This window comes from Botryllus schlosseri, chromosome 14 (genome assembly GCF_051294905.1).
Source record: "Botryllus schlosseri isolate E-star chromosome 14, Bs_hap1, whole genome shotgun sequence".
NCBI classification, from domain to species: domain Eukaryota; kingdom Metazoa; phylum Chordata; class Ascidiacea; order Stolidobranchia; family Styelidae; genus Botryllus; species Botryllus schlosseri.
In genome coordinates, this window is record NC_137249.1 from 12,501,605 (window position 1) to 12,523,888 (window position 22,284).

The following is a 22,284-nucleotide window of genomic DNA, read 5'->3' on the forward strand; positions in this document are numbered from 1 at the left end:
GCGATAGTTCACAACTTTATCATGTGTAAGTCGTGTACCATGGGGCTCGGTGCAGCAAAGCTACTCATTGCACAGCACATGCTCATCAGTTGTAAACAGGTTAGAGTGCCTCATCGCTACAACTGCGTTTGTGTTTTCAAATGTGGAAGCCTGTGCGCCGATATCAGCCACCAAGCAAGGCCAATAACGAAATACTAAGTAGATTTTATACACTTGTACTTGTAGCCTACGTCCGGGCTATTTGTCCTCCTCTCGGAGCTTTTTCAAAATTCCCTCAGAGGACGCCTAAATCTCCTCTTTTTTGGCAATTCGCCCTCCTTAACAGCTTTTACCGCTAGGATAATGGACAGGTTCAACTGAAAATCAGCATAAATGACGGGAAATAGGTAATGTGGAAGTTCTAGCGGGCCATTCGGGAGTCAAACGAAAACACCACTAAATTCAAGGAAAAAGTGGGTAAATTGGGAGTCGAATGAAAGTGATGACCTTTTTTTAGTAAACTCAACAAAAATTTCAGTAAATGTTGTAAAATCGACTGATTTCGGTTTCGACCAAGGAACTTTTCCGATTTGCCAGAAGTGTCCTTTCCTGATTCCAAAATATGGTAACCGTAACTTAACGGGGTGTGATTTCAAACTACTTCCACGTCAACTTGGAACTGTCGTCACACACAAATTACTTCTTAGCCTACCTTCTACATAGGCCTATACATTAGATTTTCTCCAGATGATTTTACCCCCTCCCGACCGAAATTGTCATCACCGTGCTAATGTAGCCAGACGGATAACCTTGAAACGCTCAAATTTGTAGCGCCATCGGTCATTTGGCGCCGAAAATAGCGCGTCAGAAAGGAGGACATTTGGGCGTTTTCAGAGGACAAATCCTCCTAAAAGAGGGCGTATGGTAACCCTAGTCGAAGATACATCTTGCAATTTTAAAAGCTGTTATCGCCGAATGGAAAATAGAACTTGATCTGATCTACTTGTATTTGAACATGTTCAATAGCCACTGACCACATCGATGTCGGTTAGTGCCTTCACACCTCAAACTAGCTCTCCACACATTTTGGAACCCGGTAACACCCAGCGGCCAGCGCACGCTGAAGATGTACTGAACTCGACATCCAACGCCGGCTATAAATCCCACGAAACACGAGTCTTTCGTCACTTGGTATTTAATTGCATGACATAAAAGAAATTCCCTACCAACCAAACTATTCGCATATTGAAAATATGGAAACTACTGTCGAAGCATAGCATCGAATGCGAGTAAAATACACGAAGAGAGTTAGAACAAGGTGTATCCCGGCGGGAATTTCGCGGGCATCCAGTCGGACAGGTGACGAGCGACGTGGTTCCAGTTCAGCCGTTTGCAAACCTGAAAACATGCCATCCGATCTACATGTGTTTGCCCAATACGAGTTCGCGGGACATGAAATCAAAGTAGCCAACACTGCTACTCAAGTAGAAGCAGTAACACCGTAAATTTCTACTCAAGTACAAAAGGAAAGTTCGAAAGTATTCGAGTACTTTCAAAAAGTAGATTTTGTCAAGGGGTCATATACATTTAGCCGCAATCGAAGGTGGCTATTCTCGAAATTGAAATATGTATCTATGCGACTAAGACTTTTTCGTGTTAGATTTTCCATCACCCAATCTTTTTCTTCCCGTTCCAATGTCGTTAAAACACTAACTCGCAGGGTTGTAATGACTCGAGTCATGATTTTTTGTTGACTCGGCTTGACTCGAATGATTTTTTCAAACAAAATGACTCGACTCGAATTAATTTTTGTATTGACTCGACTAGTACTCGAGTCATTTTGCATGACTCGGACCAAGTCATATGATGCGAGACTAGGACGGCCAAAACAGACATTTCATTATAACTTCGAAGAAAAGTAAAGTTTACACATTATTGGTATTTGGTCTATCAGTCCTGATACTTTGAAAATAGAGCCAGAAACTGTTAAGACTGATGAGAATGGTATATTTTGAATGCGAGCCATTCTATATTACTGGAGCAGAGTTGAAAAATGTGCGTTGAACCGGATTGAACTGAAAACTGAACAGTGACCGTAATGACTTGGACTCGGTGGTGAATTGAAACTATAAAAGATAGACTACAAGATTGACTTGTGACTCGGAACCTTGCGACTTGGTTACAACCCTGCTGATTCGCTATATTTCCCAACGTACCTGAATACAAAGCTGTTCATTTTCCTGCGTCTCTTTCTCCTCCTGCATTTTCGAAAGGGCCTTCAGCGCGATACCGAAACGATCGAATGCCATTCCCATTTGAAACATAAAGGCCAGCATCTAACCGAGAAAAAATACATACACGATGAGCGATTCAATCGGCCAACAAGAAATGCCGGCAGCCTGCCTTGGGATCCCATATATCGACGAACATCTGCAGCTGGTGGTAAGTGCCTTGCAGGTTTTTCACGTCGGAGTTCAGCTGGAAGTCTCCGAGCGGCGGCGCCGGTATGGCGACAGTATTGCTTTGATCACCTGAAATGGACGACAAAAGTTTAATAATACGGAACAAGCCACAGATGCCTGTCCGACATTTAAGCGTGTGACTGATTTTCCATTGGCAACAGTGTTCGCGGATTCATAAATGTTTTCCTTTTTGGCAATTCATCCTCTTTTACAGCTTTTACAGCTAGGCTAATGGAAAGGTCCAACTGAAAATCGCCATAAATGACGCGAAATAGCTAATGCGGACGTTTGAGTGCGTCATTTAGGAGTCATAATGCTGACCATTCTTTTTCAGTCAACACAACAAGATTTCCAGTCGATTTTTCAAAATCAGCTGTTTCCAGTTACGGTGAACCAACTTTTATTAGTGTCTTCCTTTCCGAATTTTAAAATATGGTAACCCTACCAGTACTGATCGACGAAATACCAATAACGTGGCAGCTTACAATACTTCGTAGTCACAACGAAATGCCAGTCTTGGCCGTCCTGGTCCTGAGCACATGTCAAGTCAATACACAAATTGCCCAAGTCGAGCCGAGTAATTTTCCATATTTTAGAAAAGTGACTCGAGTAAAGTCGAGTCACCAAAAAATCGTGACTCGAGTCATTACATCCCTGCTCTGCCCTTCGACTACTGTTCAAAGGTGGGTAAAAGGAAAACAACCCACTCACCCGAGATCTGAACCTGCGTGTCAGCAGGCGGGTAGGGCACGACGTGCTTAGACACGTCGCCCCCAATCTCAAGCCCGCCGCGGACCGTCTCTTCCGCGTCTGCCCCGGCACTTTTGGACAAAGGAAGAGGACTTCCCCGACCGGCCGGAGACGGATCCCGCATGGCCGGCCCTTCCTGCATTTCCTCGTCCTTGCCGCGTGTCTGCCTGTCCAGGATTCTCTCCAACAGCGCGCAGCCCTTTTTGATCAGCGCCGTCACAAGCCAGTTCTTCTGTTTTTCTGTGTCGCTGCAAAACAACCAGAGGTGGTCAAGCAGTCAAAAGTCCCTGCTACTACAAGTAGAAGTAGAAATAACACTGCACCTTCTAACTCGATTACATGTAGACGTACAGATTTCAAAAAGGTACATATTCTAGGCCAAGACTTGCTAAAAAAACGGAGAAATGTGAGCCTACTCGACTTCATAAAAAGTGTAAGTACTTCGTAACTGACAACCTCTGCGAGGTAGGGAGAGAAAAATCTGATCTTAAAACAATGCCATGGGGTAGACAGTGAAATTTTTCAATATTTTTTTAATAAATTCAAAATTTTCAACTCCTACAGCTTCACTTCTACTATTTTGAATTGAGCCAAATTTAGTGTGCTAATTAAAGAGCCGCAAAAATTTGAAGAAAAAGTTATGGTTGAATGAACAACCCTAATGTAGGGCGTTTTGACCGGGGAATAGGACAGCAGCGATATATTTGTAAAAAAAAAAACGAAAAAAAAGTGTATCATGTTTAAAAACAATTCCAAGTCCCTGCTCGGAAACAAACATTCTGCCAAAACACGTTTGCAATCTACTCACGCCTTGATGGTGGCGGCGTCCGTTCTGGGATCGAATTTCAAGCCGAGATTCGCCGATAACGTTTTCACGTCGATTTTCGAAATGATCTCGTCGGCGGTCGCGATGATTTCTTCGTTTCTTCGCTCCGACGTCTGAACATGACAGAATTGCGATGAGTCCACTTATTGGAAACGTTTTGGAAATCACTACTATACTTGTAATTAAGTCAGAATTTATTGCATTACTTGCGAATTTATTACGCAGCAGTCTAGCAACTCGACTGAGACCACAACCTGACTTATCGGTCACCAGTGAATTTGGAACTTGGTGAATTCGGCAGTTGACGACCTTTAACCTTACCCTAACCTCCCCATACCGTAATTTCAAAATTTAAACCTGTGACCCTTATACTTATCCAACCCCTAACACTAACCTCACCCTACAGCCTAACCTGAATACATTAATATATAATAATCAACAAGTGCCAAGCGGCGGAATTCGCAAAGTGCCGTATACCACAATTCACACTCATGTTCAATATTTTCGAATTCAATAATAAAATATTTATGGCCCGATTTCATAACAATAATTGTCATCGATCGCATTTCCAATGCCAAATTTAACAAGTGTCGAATTCACCGGTAGCCGACTGACCATCAGGGCGCTAAATAACAAAGAACTTCAACCTTTTGGAGTACTCGTGTAAGTTTTGCCTGCCAGTACTACCTGAGTGGTTTTGTTTTACAATACCATTTTAAAGTAAAAGTCTTCAGTTTTTAGGTAAAACTATTTCTACGCCACCTTTACTATGTACGACCATTCAAGGTGATCCGTGAATCGTCAAATTACAAAATAGGTTTGTAATTCTCGCGCAACGAAAGTTCACAGATGTCGTGGCACATTCACACAAGTCTTCCGGTCAGAAGACTCGGTCGTGCAGGGTCGAAATCAAAAGCGGGAAAGTGCGTCTCAAACCGTAGTACCAAATCACGTCCGAAATAATTCCCGTAACGTCGCACCTTCATGTTATCCAAAGCGGTCAGCTTCGCCACGTACACCGGGACGTGGTCCGGCCACTGGTTCACGAGCTCTTCAAACAGATCCAACTGCTTATGTCTGCAAAACGAGTAATGTCGCATTATAGAAACGATTGCTAAATTCAATAGTATATTCGTTTTGAAATGAACCCGAATATTTTCGGCTGACACTCGTCAGGGGTAATTGTCAGCAACTAGTAGAGAATTGGAGAGAATATTGTAAACCAATAATCGTATCACCAAATTGGACACCGTGGACGACGGAGGCTTCGACGACTACATGCCGTGGAAAACTTTGCGCTACTAAATGTGTCTTACTTTGATATCCACGAAATCTTCATGTCTCTCTCTTCCTCTTTCATCTGTATGTCTAAAGCCACCTCCTCCTTCTTGGGCTTGGATTTGTTGCCACCCTGTTTCGGCGGCAGCTCCGCGATTACGTACGTGAATTTGAGATTTTCCTGAAAAGTAATATTGGTATTTAATCCGTGCCATTTTAAAGTGGCCACTTTTTTTCGTTCTAGGCGTTCAAGTTTCTCTACATCGGTGGTCCCAACCCAAATTCATTTCCTTTTAAGTAAAATTACAGTTGTGACGAGTCCGCAACATATCGTTTTGCTAATGCAACAAATGTCTTCAACGAACGCATAGTTAAATATTTCACGCGTCTTTCAATTCAGCTGCACCGCGCCGATTTTAATAATTTTGCCATGAAAACGGTCGAATGACCACCCGCAGAAGCCCTTACAAAATTCACGTACTGTCCTCCTCGGAATTAAAACTTCGAAAGTCAACTAAGTCTTCAATTTTCGAGGAATTGATGATTCTGTCCCAATATAATTGCCAGGGAAATACCCACGGTGTCATTTTGGAAGTCATTGTGACAAACATCTCGCTACAAAACAATGCCGAAGACAGCAGAGTCCCAGCAACAACAAAAATTACTCACCGCCTTTTTTCCTAGATCGGATTTCGCAAACGTCATCGTCCCGGCAAGGCATTGTCCAGGGGCCACGTGCTTCGGCAATCTAAGATGACAATTCCAGCGTCACGCTACATATATAACGGACGGACACGCAGAGGCTATCGGGAACGAAGTACTCCTCAATTTCATACTCATATCAGTGGCTTTTGTCCATTTTTCAACTCGATAGAAAATCAAGTTTTTGTAAAAAAATTTTCATATTCTTTCGCCCATATCTAGATCTTGTTTATCGCATTGTTTCAAAGTTAGTCGTGGCCTTAAGAAAATGAAAGCTGTAATAAAAAGTTGCATTTATAATTTCTTTCCATATATTAGGGTAGGAGATAGGGATGGTGTGAACGTGAGGTTCACGTTCGCGTTCTGTTTGTGAACCTCTGAAATTTAGAGGTTCACGTTCACAAACGAACCTTGGTAGGTTCTGCACTGTGAACCTTGTTCATATATTACAATTTTCACTTCATTATAACATCTTCGGTTGAAATGTATTACATTTTAACTGTGGGCCACTCTATGCACGGCGACGGTAGCATAAAAAAATAACTCTAACCGAGCATGCACCCTGACAATCTCAAAAATTTTACTTGCTCTGTTACAAAAGTTTGCTCGAAATACCCAGCTTTCCGTTTGTGAATATTTAGTGACTCTTTGCCGTGAGCTTGACCCGCAATCACACAACATCAAGAGCAAAATACGCTACATGCAGTGAGCGAATGATGCTTATTCAACCAATCAGTGATATCGTTGTCTGATGTAAAAAATGTAGCAAGCGTGCGGGGTCATACTTTTACTGTATCATAAAAAACTAATCCGTGCGATTGGAGTGTTTGCTACTGCTGTATAACTTGTTAATGGAGTAATATCGGCCACAAGTATATAGAAACCGGTTTTACACTCGGCTCAATATCAACGTAGAAATACCCGGACGTCGAATACATTGCCGGTGTGGCCTAGACAGTTAAGGCGTAAGCTTATATTCCCTTTGAATGTGTGTGGACATCGCCTATACTATATTTCATGGTTGACGAATAAAAGAATTCTCTCTCTCTCTTGCAAGTCCGCGTCGAAACTGTTGGCAAGGCAACGGAACATATTGATTTTATGGGATTATTATATCTTTTGATTGCCCGAGTTGATACATTTAGCGACGTTCAAAACGTCAATATGTACTTGAGCATTGTGGAATTATGTGGCCCGAGTCGTTGCTGGGTATTGTGCACATTACTGTAGGATATCACTTTACTGAAATATAGGGTTGGAATTACCAATATGACGTCACGTGACGTCATGAGGTTCACGTTCGCGTTCATACAGATCCTTTCATAAAGGTTCGCGTTCACACGAACCTGAACCTTTCAGAGGTTCACACCATCCCTAGTAGGAGATACTCAAAAGGTATGTTGTATAACCTCACAGTGGTAGATTTGCATCCGTGAAATGCCAAACTACCTCAAATTCAAACGATCTACTTACATATAGTTCGGACACGGTCGTGCTGGGCTTCCTAGCTTGAAAGCCATTGAGTTATACATAGCATTGAGACACAGCTAATCCGTCACATAACTTTTTGTTATGCAAATCAAAGAAAATAGAACCATGTTAGAAATAGCTTATAGCATGTTTTTTAAATCACTCCTTTACATTGTGCGCAATATTTGATAACAGTCGCAGCAAAAATACATCATAAAATTCCTACAAACAACTTTAAACATCGTACCACATAAATTCTGAGTATCTGGAAAGCTTCCGAAAGCCGTAAAAAAAAACCTGCCCGTTCCTACTCGTGATCCCAGTATTCAAGCACCTCACTCACTTCGAATCGAGCAACGGGTGAACGTAATAAGCCTTGTGTTCATCCGTGTTCAAGAAAGCGCTAGAAGCCTTGCTGCCGCCAATCAGCGCTTGCTTGTGCCGAGCGTAAACGTCCAGATTGACGGCGGGCGACAGCTTGGCGTCGAATCGGAACGCGGCATCCCTCACTTTTTCCAGCATCTCCTTGGACTCGTGCGTCACTTGAAATCGTAACGTGTACGTTCCTTTCTCGAGCTTCAACGTGTACTGGAACGCGAGGGGTTCAAAATTCAGGGCTCTTTCCAGGACGTAGACGAGCGTGGGATTTGGATAATGAATATATTGAAACTGATTTCGGAGCTGGCATAGAATTTCCAATTATATCCAATTCGCACTTGACTATTGAACTAGGCCCAATCTCTGTCATTACCGAGCCGTGATTTAGATTTGGACTTTATACCTAATTTTGAATCTGGACGTGGGCACAGAATTTTCGATTGTCATTCAACTGCTAAAAGGGGCACTGCACTCTAAAAATGACGTGGTCTCAAATTGAAAGGCAGAACGAAAGAAAAATTATGGCCACAGCCATTTTCTTCAGAACGCCACCGTAATGGAGCAGAAATTTATTGAAATTTCCACAGGGGTTTCACGCTCCTGCAGTCACGCAGAGATCTAACATTATATAGTTGTCAGCCGATGTTACGAAGGAAATATGTCGTACACGCCAAGGTGGTTTAGATACCGCGTTCAACGGAAGATGTCCAGTCAGGAGTTTTATGTCAAAATCGGGCCTAGTGTATTCTATTTCTTTGAGACAGTAATAGATCATGTCCTATTCTTATGTATCAAACATTGTTAGACATGATCTATTTCTGTCCTAAAGATTTGGGATTCAAACACAGAATTTCTAATCATTTTCATTGCCATTCGATTTCCCAACAAATGTCAGTCATTTTAGGATTGGGACTTCGATTTCAACGTGAAGCAGAATCAATTTTTGGATTTGGACATAGAATTTCTAATCATACTCAATTTCCATGCGAGTTTTCAACAAATTTTAGTCATTTTAGTCACCGGATTAGGAGCTCGTCATGATACAAAAGTATGGACACGAACAGGAGCAAAGTATCACAAATTCGCTCATCTCTGCGGATGTAACACAACGCACCTGATTCGGATACGCGTCCCCGGATCCGATGTATCTCTTGTTACAGTCGAACATCGTCCAAAACTGGCTGTTGTACTCGTTTTCGTACAGCACGTCGCTGAAGTACGGGCAATTCGGGGTGACCTCTGTCGCTTTATGCTGGGAATGAGGACAACAATGAATTATTATCGAGCACAAAATATATAACCGATGCCACATAGACAAACAACACGATGCTACGTTTCAATGATAAAATCAAGTATCGGGTGTCTTGGAATATTACCGGGACGTAAATGCACACAGCTGAATACCTGTAATTCCTAATGAATTTACAGATTACCATTAGCCACTGATGGTACTTGAGTAGAAAGTAGTTTCTGTTTCCACAAGTAGTTTTGAAAACTTGGAACTAGCTACTTCTATTGTAATGGAGCAGTAATTAACGGCGCTACCCAATTACAAATAAAAGTAATGAATGGGAGTAGAAGCTGAAAATCTGAGAAGTCCACGAGTAGTTTCGAAGAGATTTGAGTGATGGGTCGGGAGACTCTTAGCAGTCAATTTACTGCGGGTGAGGATATCCTTGAAATTGTATGATACATTCGCAACTAAGCAAAATACCTGACAAGAATACAACTTCGTACAATTTTCAAAAATATATCAAGTTACAATCACACCACGGGCTATTTCACTCGGTCGTTATGACAATTGCTCGCATAAACATGTTTGAAGCGTGCCCATGGCCATTACTAACTTCTGTCTCACAAAATTTATAGTTGAGAATTTGAGTAGTTTTGGCTTGAAAACTGAGCAAAAGCTGAAGTGCGGTAGTCAAAACTGGATTATGTAGTACAAATAGTCTAAAGCTACTAAGTACTCGGAGAAAGTGGAAGTACTGACCGCCTCCGTTGCATCAAAAAATGTATTGTTGACAAGACACGAAATTTGACAAGCGAAAAAAGCGCACTCACGACTGTGTAAGTATAAGTGTTGACCATGGCGTACAAAGGACGGTGGCCCGGGTAAAGGTCGCGGCTGCCGAGCGGAGTGATAGCGGACGAGCTGGGCCGAACGCATTGACGCACGTGCTTCAAAGTCACGGTAGGGAGGATTTCGATCCTTCGCAAGCTTTTCACCTCGACGCGGTGAATGCCGTCGCACGCGTGCTGCAAAACGGGACAGCGTGAAAACGCGAAGCTTGAAATTTGATGAAACCAGATCCAAAGATTTCTACCTACTTTAAGCTGGATTCGGACATAGTTATAAATCTCAAATCAGAAATAGGGTGCAAAATATGTAAACGATGATGCCGCGTCACAAATATCCAAAGATGTGTCAAGTTCAAATATCTCACTTCGATGAGACCACATAGAATATGAAGGCTGTCCTACACCATGTTAAATGTAATTTTGGATTTTATCGACTATTCTTGTTTCATTGCACTTTGTCACAATGCTGTGAGCTGATCACAACTTCAGTGATTTCATTTCCACCATCGTGCGAAGCTTAGCACTACAAGTTCGTATGCTGCGACAAGGACCCATCAAGTTTTCAAGGCTTTTACAGTTAAAAATACAATCGAAAGTCTAATTTTCGTTCACAAATGTTCTAAAGATGTGTCGTGTAGAAAATTATATAGCAAGGACTCCTTCTACGGGTACGCGACGCAAAGTAAAAAGGGGCGAATCACAATTTCTCACCATAGCTAAATTTGATCCCGGGGTGAGCATGACCCCATGGAACTGGAGCTCGTAGGACACGTTGGCTTTCCCGATGCTGGCCCACCATCTCGCCAGACAAATTTCGGTGGTGACGCCGGGCTATGAAAACGTAAAACTGAGTAATAAAATGGTAAAATAAATCATGGTTGACAAGGAAACGGATCCATCGTCATTACATCACGCATTCCACGGCAGCGGCTTCAATAAGGCAAGGCTTAAAAAGGGTTGAAACTTATAAGTTGCACGATATCTCGACACAATCAAGTTCAAAGACCTACTCATATATATTAAGAGATCACCGAGCTTCAATGTCAAATGTTTTTATCCATTTATCGTTATTTCGGGCGCTTAACACAAAAAATCAACCACCCATAAACACAAATTGATATTTTTCAACTCTTGTTTAATATATCATGGCCCAAATAAGGTTGATAATATCTGACTCGGACACATCCTTTGCATACTCCTGTTCTCCTTCAATAATTGACTCGCATATTATTGAATAAATAAAAACAATCCAAAAATGTTTGGTTCAATAATCGATATCATTTGACATATCGTGTAACCGACGGTGATCGTAGAGCCGCCGACGCCTCACCTGTACGGGGAAGGAAAATTGCACGGAGGAAGAATCGGAAATACTGAAGAACTTTTCGAATTCGTTGCTTCGGAACGAGCGTTGCGGCAGAAGTTGAACGGAATGGAAAATGAACCGGCTGTTTTGATCCGAAGAATGGCTGCGAATCGTTATTTCTAGAGAAAAGGAAAGTAATCCCTGTAAAATTTGATGCGAATGCGTTACCTAAACGCGTTATCATTATTAGATAAAGGTTACGGGAGTGAGTAAGAATAGGAAATCAAAGGTTACGGGAGTGAGTAAGAATAGGAAATCAACTAGACAGGACCAGGCGCATTAAAATTGACAACCTGCATGATTTGATTCGACATGGTTGTGAAGACCAGAGTCATAACTCGACTAGAGTCGGCCCGAGTCACGACTTTTTACGACTCGACTTGACTCGAGTTCAAATGCGAAAAATGACTCAATTATCAAGTCAATTTGCGTATGGACTCGATTTGTACTCGGGTCATTGGGCCGTACTCTATCTAAGTCCTACGACTCGAGACTAGGACAGCCAATACAGACATTTCATTGCAACTTTGAAGAATGGTAAAGTCACCACCCTATTGGTATGTCGTCTATTAGTCCCGATACTCGGAAAATAGGGCCAGAAACTAATAGTACGGTACTGAGGAAAATTGCGATACTCAATACCGATCAGTGAAGGGGGTGAGCATAATGACTTGAACTCGGACTCAAGTCACATCACCATGACTCGAACCTCTACTCACTGACACGGTGGTGAATTGAAAATGACTCGAGTCAAATCTATAAAGTGAGAACGACTCGGAACCTTGCGACTTGGTTACAACCCTGAAATTCGAGTCTAGTATTCGAGCACCACCTATTATGAAGTCATACCAGTTATAATGACAAAGAAAGTATAAGTCCATATATTTTCCGTGGCTACAAGGAAAATATTTTCAGTCCCACGTCCTCAAAAATAATTGGGAATTCTTGACCATGACTATTTCATACTGCTTTGTGACTGAGCGGTGTCTCCGTCAATACTCGACAGAAATGTCGTTTTCATAAATACACGTATCCAGAAAAGCCACAGGAGCCAACCCATTCAGACTTGCTTTCATGCTCTTACCAGCCCAGGTAGCGCTGTCCGGAACGTTAACAAACTTCCTCGACACCAAGCCGGATTTGAAATCTTGACGATCCAGTTTCACAACGTGCGTCTCTTCGTCAACCCTGCAAAAAGGGGGATGCAAAAACGCACTTCGACCCAAAAGACAAAGATTACTTCTCTGGGACAATCACGGTGACGGGAAATCGAAACAGGGGTCCGCGTTGCGGAGATTTTGCGTCGAAACCTTGAATTTCGGCGTAGTGTATCCCAGTAGGCAGTCCCCTTGGGTCAACCTGAGAATGCAAGTACTTTTGCTTCAAAATCGTTCAAGTAAGAGAGGAAGTATTCTGAAAACGTATCCTTTTGAGAAAGCATTACACGTGGGCAACGGCCAAGAAAAATTTGGATTATGAATAAAATAGTATTTACGGTGACCAATTCTTCAATTATATACTACTATTTTATTCAAATCCAAATTTTTTGACGGCAATAACTCCGCTTCCACTGGTTGGAATTGAATCAAATTTGGTGTACATCGTTTCTAAGACAACTCAACACTTTCTTGGTGTTATTTATTTCTATATAATATATATAAACTTTCTTCTCCTGTAGCAATGCAGCTACTGGTCGGAATTGAACCAAATTTAGTGTGTAGGCTCAAGTTAGGTAACCTAACAATTTTATCAAGTAGCCAGTACGGTTTGAGAAAAAACGTCATTTTTGAAGACCCCTAGTTGTACACCTTGATGCAGTAATTCAAGATTGGAAATGCAGTGTACGTGCAAGTGTACAAAAATTCAATTCCAACGGATACTAAACTAGGTCACGAGGCATTGGCGACAGCGATTGCGTGCCTCAAATTGGCCGGACTTCTCGCACTAATTTCAAGTCTGCAGGTTTCAGCCGGCCGTAAAAGCTTTTGGCCACATTTAGTATGTTCGGATCGTAAAGCAAACAGAGGTTTAAGCCCATCTGCATTTCCATGAAGAAAAAAAAAACGCGATTCTACCTTTGCCGAAAAGTTCCTCGCCATGTTGACGCATTCGAAATTAGACGGGGCGTACACCCAAGGCTGGGTGCTGCAGATCTTCATGTGACAGCAGTAGTTGATTTTCTCCTGCGCATCTGAAACAATGCATTGCGAATTGGCGATCAACATTACTAGGATAGGAATTAAGGCATCACGAGCTTTCATAGTTTTGTCGCAAGAGAGCGTGAACCTCACTCATCCTCCAGCCTAGATGAAAAAGAACTAATTTGAATAGAGGTATGAGCCAATTAACAGCACCCATTTTCGACCAAGTGGCGTGATTCAATACCAGGTGACAATGGCCGGTGTCCTTTCAGCTAACATATCCCGCTACATAGCAAAAATTATTGACACAGCCAGTGACACGATAACATAAGATGGAATATTGAGATCTCGGCTTCAAATCCTTTAATTATTTATTATAGTGGTGCCTACCGTAAATACTATTTTATTCAAATCCAAATTCTTCGACGCCAATAACTCCGCTTCTACTGGTCGCAATTGAACCAAATTTGGTGACCATTGTTTCTATAGACAACCTAACACTTTCATGGGGTCAGCAGAAAATTTTCAAATTTTTTGTTATTCATTTTTACATATTAAATAGAAACTTTCTTCTCCTGTAGCAATGCTGCTACAGGTCGGAATTGAGCCAAATTTGGTGTGCGGGCTTAAATTAGGTAACCTAACAATTTTATCAAGTAGCCAGTACGATGTGAGCTAAAAATACATTTTTGAAGACCCCTACTATACACACATGAACACAGGCCCATGCTTCAGCGCCCTACGACTGGGGTGATAATCTTGCCTCTATGTGTTGAATAAACGCGAAAAGTGCCGAATGTAATTAAGTATTAAAACTGATTATGGAATAGAAGCAAACTGGTTTGAGTGCACTGCAAAGTTGATATGTCCCAACCTGAAGTTTGGTCGAATTTTGGCTCCACAGTGACATAAAAGGAATGAACATGGCTCGCGGCGTTCGCTTCTCTGATGTATATGCCTAAAGAAACGGTCGTTGCTGATATTTGGAAGGTAAACGTTTACTACGATTTTCACCTCTTTTGCCTGACGCGCTCGAGACCGAAAAATTAACTTTTTTATCGATTGCGTTCCTGTGGTCCGTCAGATATCGAAACGCAGCATCGGCCTGAAAAGGTATAGACGGCAAGTTGGATAGATCGAACGGGAGACAGATTCTGTATCACTTTTTTTGCAAATGCATCTTGCACAGACGCATTCCCATGCTCCTTTCAGAGCTGCCTAGCTTCTTGTGTACTTCTTTTAAAACTACGTCACTTACAGACCGTTTACTTCCGAAAGTTGGCAAAGTGTGTTTTTAATAAACTCGCATCCTTCAACACAAGGGTTCGTAACCAGGGGTTCATGGACCCCTTTTGAGTCTGCGGACCAGTTTTAAGGGGTCCATGAGAGTTGAAACTACAACTATAAAACTACATTGTCCTTTATAAGATCTGTCCTTGCTTTTGACACAGGCTCTTATTTTGTCTTACTTTCAGTACTCAACACCTGTCACAATAGCGACACAGACCTAGTAAACTCCAACAGGTAATCTGGCACTTCCCAAATTTCACGTTTATGGGTCCAGAAAAGATTTAGGGGCCGGCGCTAGCAAAAAGGTAAAGAACCCCTGCTTAAATATAATAGTTTGGCGGTAAATTGTGGTTCATATGAAGCAAATAGTAACCAAAATGTTCACACATAGATGAGGGAGTGAGTCATGATAAGGTTCAATGTCATGATGAAACTGGAATTCTAGCAAAAATATTACCACAAGAGGCATTTTCAAGCAACTTACAACCGAAAGGAACTTGACAATTTTAGCATCAGCCTACAGGTATCAATATTTCCATCTAAATTTCACAGAACCACTCATAATTGTCAATACTTATCGGTAAAAAGCTTCCAATTTTTACCAGTCACAGTCGGGCAGCGATTTCAAGCCGCTTGATTGAACAAAATTGACAAACCTGAATGAGACCATAACCTTGCGCGAATACTTCAATGTTGTCCTGGTTAACGGCGGTATTTTCCAAAGCGCGCTTTACACTGAACGGAGAATACGTGACATCTTCCCCTTTCAAACCTTCACACAAAACCCGAGGCACGACGTGAATAAAATGAAAAGGCAGCACCGCAACAGACGCTCACCAGATAAAATAAGTGCAATATTGCCGCATGCGTTCGGGGAAGACATCGAAGTTCCGTTCATGTGTTGCAGTCCGTGTAGCGTCCAGTTTGGCACGGCTGTGATGGCACCACCCGGGGCTGATATGCTTACACCCAAGGCACCGTCGACGCTAAAATCAGAAATACTTATCAAGTCAAATACGACTTTCTTGCACAGCGGTCAACTAGGGATCCACTGCTTTGGGATCTGTGAGGTTACTGGAAATTGACAGAATAAGTAACAACATTCATTGAATTAACGTGAATATAAGCAAGATTTTGTAGGAACTCATATATACGGGACATTAACTGCCACAATCCAACTGCCCAAAAACCCCAACTAGGGGTAGTAAGCGAAAAAGGGGCTCAAAAACGAGATCCCAATCATCCTAAAATAAGGTATTTTTGGGCAACTTCTGTTTAATGATACATTACAGATCTTAATCTTTGTAATTGCGTTGTCATCTGGTGAGAAATTAGCAGGGTCAATCTGAAAAGTTTAGGGTTCTGTGAGCCAGATAATGTTTTGAAAAAGGTGAGCCAGATAATGTTTTGAAAAAGGTTTGGTAACGCTTTTCTATCAAATGGATTAAAATTCCGAAGTTCTGATAAGTGGGATGAAATATACCCTAAAGCAGGTATTCAGTTGAAAAAGGTACGCGGTATAGTTGTCATGGTAACATATAACAATTCACCACCACATCCAATTATCTGGATCCCTTCCAAGTACTGTCCGACTATTAAATCACCTACCATGGACCCCTCGAAGACCAAGTGTACTGATTGGCAGGCAGACGTTCTATCATGGAATATTCGGCATCCATCATGTCCGGCGACACCCATGCGCCAACACCTGCGTGCGTCACAATTGTATATTAGCAAGCAGCCTGCAGCTAGAAGAGGTTCTCGAAATGAAAATAACTCGACAAAATCAACGACAAATACAGGTTTCTTCACGTCGTTCGTGTACGCTACACTGCAGCAATGATCTGTTCCTAGGTCGTCAAAATGGTTGGTGCTCGTGCTCAAATAAAAGTAATGCCATAAATTTCAACTCCGTTATAACTCAAAGCAGCGCTATCCAAGACATATTAGAACTATCTGAAATCGAAATAGAAATATCACGCCTCGATTTACCCAATACGATAAAAAACTGCATGCTGGTTGACGACGTGAGCAAATTCTTACCATGCAGTTGGAGACATAACGCGACATCCCTACGAATCCTACCTATGATGCTTTCGGTGGTGCCTCCGGGAGACCCGACCGTCGATATACAAGGGCCGTTATTTCCAGCGCTGCTGACAAAGATCAGTCCGTGCTTGTTGACGGCTTCATCAATAGAGGCACATATCTTTCTGAACAAGCGATACATTCCACATATCCAACGTTGCTGACGCTCGAGATCAACGGCACTTACCCCGAATTTGGCCAGTGACTGGCTTCGCCGTAGCTCAAATTGGCCAGGTCGCATTTGCGCTTGATGATTTCAGACATCTGCCGACAGCAACACGTTTCAGACATTACATAAAATCACCAGGTCGTTTCAGGAATTAATTACTTACAGCTCGTATTAAGCCGGTGCCCGTTTCCATAGTCGCCAGCCTGGAATCGCCAATTTTTATCGCGAGAATCTGAGCGCCCGGGGCGACTCCGTTTCGTTCCGGTTCGTCGGGAAAATGCCCGGCAGCGATCGCGGCTACATGCGTACCATGAGAACCTAAGGGTGAATAATATAAAACGACAGTGTTGATCGGACACACCCAGCGACCCCGTTTATATTCAATATTCTTAGGATATGGGTAATTATGGGTAGAGCGACCACAAAACTCCCATCGGATGTGAATTTACAGATTTTCAAGCCAATTCGACTGATACTCGGCAGAAATAAAATTTATGAGGGCAAAAACGTTCTCGCGACGATCTTACATACTGTACCCAAGTAGACGTAGAAGTCACACTGTAAATTTCTACTCCAATACTAGAAGTAGCAATTTTTAAGTAAAAAAGTAAGTGTCGTATTATAAGCATGGTTTCACAAAAAAATCAAAACTCTGCAGTAGAATTAGTTATGCCTTAGAAACTGTCAAGTAAAAGTGGAAGTAGTCAGAATTCATAACCGCTGGAGCAGGGTTGTAATGAATCGAGTCTTACTTGAGTCACGATTTTGTGGTGACTCGACTTGACTTGAGTTATTTTTACAAATACGTAAAATTACTTGACTAGTGTAAATCTGTGCATTGAATCGACTTGTACTCGAGTCATTCTGCAAGACTCGAACTAAGTCATACGACTCAAGACTAGGTCGGCCAAGACAGACATTTCATTGGAACTTCGAAGAATAGTAAAGTCACCTCATCATTGGTATTTTGTCTATCAGTCAGAAACTGTTAGGACTGAGGAAAGTTACGATATTATGAACGAGAACTATTCTATATCACTCGAGCAGAGTTGGAAAAGTGGGTTGAACCGGATTGGACTCAAAACTGAACAGTGAACACAATGACTTGGACTCGAGTCACAACAATATGACTCAGACTCGACCCTCTACTCGCTGGACAAACATCCGAACAAGCTCACCCGCGTTTCCGACAATGCTGAGGACGGTTCCGTTTTCGTATATATTAACGGAATAGTTGTACATCGTGCTCTGGCTGAACGAAGCAAACCGATGCCCGTCTCTGAAGCTTTCCAGCAGAGTGCATTCCGCCAGGTTTCCGCTCAGACTCGTGTCGACGCACGCCCTGCGAGATATAGCAATATCTTCGAGAAGCGATCTCACGGTATCAACAAGAAACGATTTCAACCTCTACCACCATAACAATGACTCAGAAGTTTTATTCAAAAGACAGAACTTGCCACAAACCTACTAGGAATGAGGCCTAATCGATTCATTTTCGAGGGGAACTCAAGTATATATTTTTGTCACAATAGAAATGAGAATATGAGACTATTCCACCAAAGCATGTTACTTGCCTCCAAGTATCTCCGTCATTGAAAACAACGCAATCCACCGTAGGCCCGGAATCCGCCCAGTTTTTGTCAAACTTATTCAGCATTTCGACCTTGGCGACGTAATCGTCTCTCTCCAATCGTTCGGACTGAGCAGAGTTCAAAGAGAGAGGTTCGACGATGGCTTCACGAAAAAGTTAACTCGAAAAATTCGCACCTGGCTTAACGTAGACGCGTCGGAAGACAAGGAGTTTTGAAATCCTTCAGACTGACCCACGGCGAGAGCGGTCAATATTTTGTGTTGGGAATCCCACGACGACTCTTTGATCTCTTTCTGTGAAAGAATTAGCGCGAGTTCATTGCCAAAACAGTGATGCAGTCTTCAATTGTGAACTTGCGAGTGACAGGTTGGGAGTTGGAATACTAGAAAAGTTTCAGTTTTTCGTAATTAGATTAGAATAAAATTATAGCTGACCTCCAAAGTTAGCGTAGAATTAGGATTGCTAAATTTGCAAAGACTTAGAAATGGAATGAAATATACAGTTCATATCAAATCAGAGTCTATAATCATAATTGAGCGATTTTTTTTTACCTCAAAGACGAAAGATTTTGACCTAAAAAAGCAAACTTTTTTGACTTAAAACTGACAAATTGTCACATGAAAAAACTTCATTTTAACTAAATCTGGGCCTACGAAGAATTCCAGTAGTTACATCACGCATTATTGGAGAACTAACTAAAATTTGTTGTAGTACAACAAAAGAAACTTTCCCACATTCTCGGGCAGAAAGTGTCTGTCCTTACAAAGTAGCTTGCCAAGAATGGAGAAAGAACGTTCAACATTAGCAGTTGTTAGCTGACAACAGTGAAGTTGTGTGTACTGTACAGGGTTGGTGACACACCGTGATGATTCATTCTGACAGTTTTGTCTACATTACAATTTTTCATCATGCGCTCGCTGATATAAAAACCAATGTCCATTGCCCACGCAGACTTGCTTCAGTTGGGATATTGCGGAACGTTGAACATAACACCATGCCAATCTATTTGTTTCTTTTGGCCGTTTATGATTCACAATGAGCAGACAATGGGCCGTCTACAACGGTAGGCCGATAAATTGTGCTACAAGCTGTAAAATATCAATAATTTCACCCACAGTCCAGACATCTACGATACAAACGAAATGTAGGTTGCAAAAAAATTTTTTGACTTTGCCAACAATTTTGACATTTTTGACAATTTTGAAAAAACATTTCACAATTTAGATTAGAATCAGATTACTTGCATTTTGCTCTAACTACTTAAATTAGTCAACTGGAATTATTTAGTTGCACAAGTCTCGTCAGGTTGGCCGCATAGCCTACTATATAGCAATTAGTTCCTAGTAATTACTAGTAGTACTACTAGTACTAGTAGTAGGACATGGATGCGGCAATCAATATTTGATCACTGCTCCATTCCTTTCCAATCCCAGATCAATCAAAACCACGCATACCAACTAGGCTCTCGAGGGCAGACTCGAAAATAACGTACCGATATACGATCGCGCAACGCCGCCGGGAACACGGTCGACATGTTCTTCAATCCGACATGAAAATTACCGCTTGGGTTTTTCCACAATGATGGAACCTGAAAGAATTACATAAAAATGGTACTTGGTGCGCATGGAACGAATTAAGAGTTAATTTAAGGTTTCGAGAGTTGATGCAATAGGAATGCCCATGTGCCATCTTCGGAACCGTACTGGTTCAAGAAGCATGTTAATGAGGTATCGATTCTTATTGTCATTAGAAGAGGTGATCTCTGGTGAGTGACGAAGTACCTCTACTCATTCCCAGCACCCATGTAGGCTTTGCTGGATTGGACTATATGCTGGATCGGATATCAGTTTAGACTACTCTCACTTCCACTCGTGTTTTTTAAGAAATATAACTTACTTTTTAATAGCCTACTTTGGATTATGTAAAGCGTAAAGTAGTTTTGCTTCACTTTCACGGGTGAAATTGTCGTGACAACTGACCGAAATAACCCCCGCATCTGGGTAACTGAGCATATTGTCAAAAATGAACTTAGGCCTACTTACAGTATCATTCGCCATTTTGTGTTAGCCCCAAATACGCTTCTTACAATTTCGAACAAAGCCACCGTCACTGATTGACTAGGTACTAAAAGCATACGGACCCAAGACCACATTTACTTTTTAAAACAACTTGAGCACTCTCACTTTCTACTTGTCCTTGTAGCAATTTTGGCATACCTCGGATATCACTACTTTCAATAGAGATTTACTGTATCATTTCTACTTCTACTTGAGTAGTAATGCCTGACTACTTTAATAACCTCTCGCTACCACTATCTCTAACAGATACGGACCTTCAACTTTCTCCCGGACAGGCCATTTATGCAACCATTCGAGTCCAATGTCACAACACGGCTGGTGTCGACATCTCCACTCCCAGTCGTGTCGATGATGTCAACGATCTTAGGTTGGCCCGTGGTAGTTTCCTGTAATATGGTGGTAATTAGTATTAACAGGCAATTGATGATATTTTATTGTATATTGACTTTGATTTGAAAACCAATCCACGATCTTGCTACCAGACCATAAATTTAGCAAATGATGCAGTCTGTACTAGGGATATCAATATCAGCGATATTCAATCTGGCTGCAGGATTAAGGATGCAATGATTGAATGTAATTTTTCCTTCGGGAGCACAAATTAATCTGTTCCTAGCGTTTTGGAGTCAACTCGTTTATGGGGGTAATATCACAATTGGGTATTTACAGTGCGACCATACCAACTTTAGTCTGTGCAAAATTAGGGCTGCAAAATCACTCAATTCGCAGAACAGTAAACGCTTAGGTTGTAATGAGAGAGAGAGATTTATTCCTTCGACCGATGACGCCAAAATAAATAGAACGCATATAAATATGCAATATTTAACAAAACAAAGAACAGTGCTTAATTGGTATTGACTGTACCGGCGATATAATCATGACGATCTTCGTTTCAACCGGAACCGGAGTAAATGGTTATTCTTATTCAAATAAAATATTGTCATAAACTAGCAGAGAGAAAGAAATTAATGATCGTTTGACATAAACACATACTTGAAGGCCAGGTGCCCCTGGGTCGACGCCTGAGTCCAGGATAGCGATAGTCACCCCTCGACCATCATAAAATGGATGTTTATTCAAAAAACCGAGTGCTCCTGTCTCTCTCTTCGGGACGAGTCCATGTACTGGAAAGTCCAGCTCTGAATCTGCCATAATCTTCGACGAGATTCAAACGTGTTTGTGTACAGTCGCGTTCAGTTCAATCTTCAAGAAACAGTACGGTTAATTGTCCTAACTGAGATGGGCGCTCTGTACAATATCTCCTATCTCCTTCCCCAAGCCGGTTTGTCAAAAGTAACCAAGGAGCTGCGTTTCCGTTTCGCATGAGTAATTAATGTAAATATAGTGATACTGAAATAATCGTCAGATCATAAATTGTCTTCCGCTAAACATACGTACAATGTACAATACGATGCGTAAGACACAATGTGATGAAATAAACAGCTAGGAGGATGCTTAAACGGCCAGTCACGGTCTCTCAATCTGGCATCCTTGTCGGCCTAGTGCCCGATGTTACATTTTTGGAGCTTGATCTTGATCTCTTTTGTTTAGTTGGCAGATGTCTTTTTCGTTTGATTCATTTGCTGTCCTTCACTCGTTCTCCGGGTCTTTCTCAGGGCTTTTTTGCACCGTAA

General features: G+C 41.8%; 1 protein-coding gene across 1 annotated transcript; it reads right to left on the bottom strand.

The window, feature by feature from the left end:
- Window positions 1–1,156: 1,156 nt before the first annotated feature.
- On the bottom strand, window positions 1,157–21,957 carry LOC145455054 (tripeptidyl-peptidase 2-like). Its single transcript, XM_080333009.1, has 30 exons — window positions 21,644–21,957; window positions 20,905–21,036; window positions 20,065–20,160; window positions 18,749–18,865; window positions 18,556–18,680; window positions 18,160–18,323; window positions 17,145–17,299; window positions 17,000–17,076; window positions 16,810–16,937; window positions 16,333–16,432; window positions 15,562–15,710; window positions 15,381–15,496; window positions 14,449–14,539; window positions 14,309–14,392; window positions 13,369–13,484; window positions 12,534–12,652; window positions 12,378–12,481; window positions 11,258–11,412; window positions 10,639–10,758; window positions 9,910–10,104; window positions 8,960–9,097; window positions 7,811–8,055; window positions 5,965–6,043; window positions 5,334–5,476; window positions 4,998–5,094; window positions 4,000–4,130; window positions 3,153–3,439; window positions 2,383–2,510; window positions 2,196–2,315; window positions 1,157–1,377 (listed from the first exon to the last, which is right to left on the bottom strand). Exons 1-30 carry the CDS (start codon window positions 21,800–21,802, stop codon window positions 1,288–1,290), a joined length of 3,960 nt encoding a protein of 1,319 aa, XP_080189135.1. The 5' UTR covers window positions 21,803–21,957; the 3' UTR covers window positions 1,157–1,287.
- Window positions 21,958–22,284: the final 327 nt, after the last annotated feature.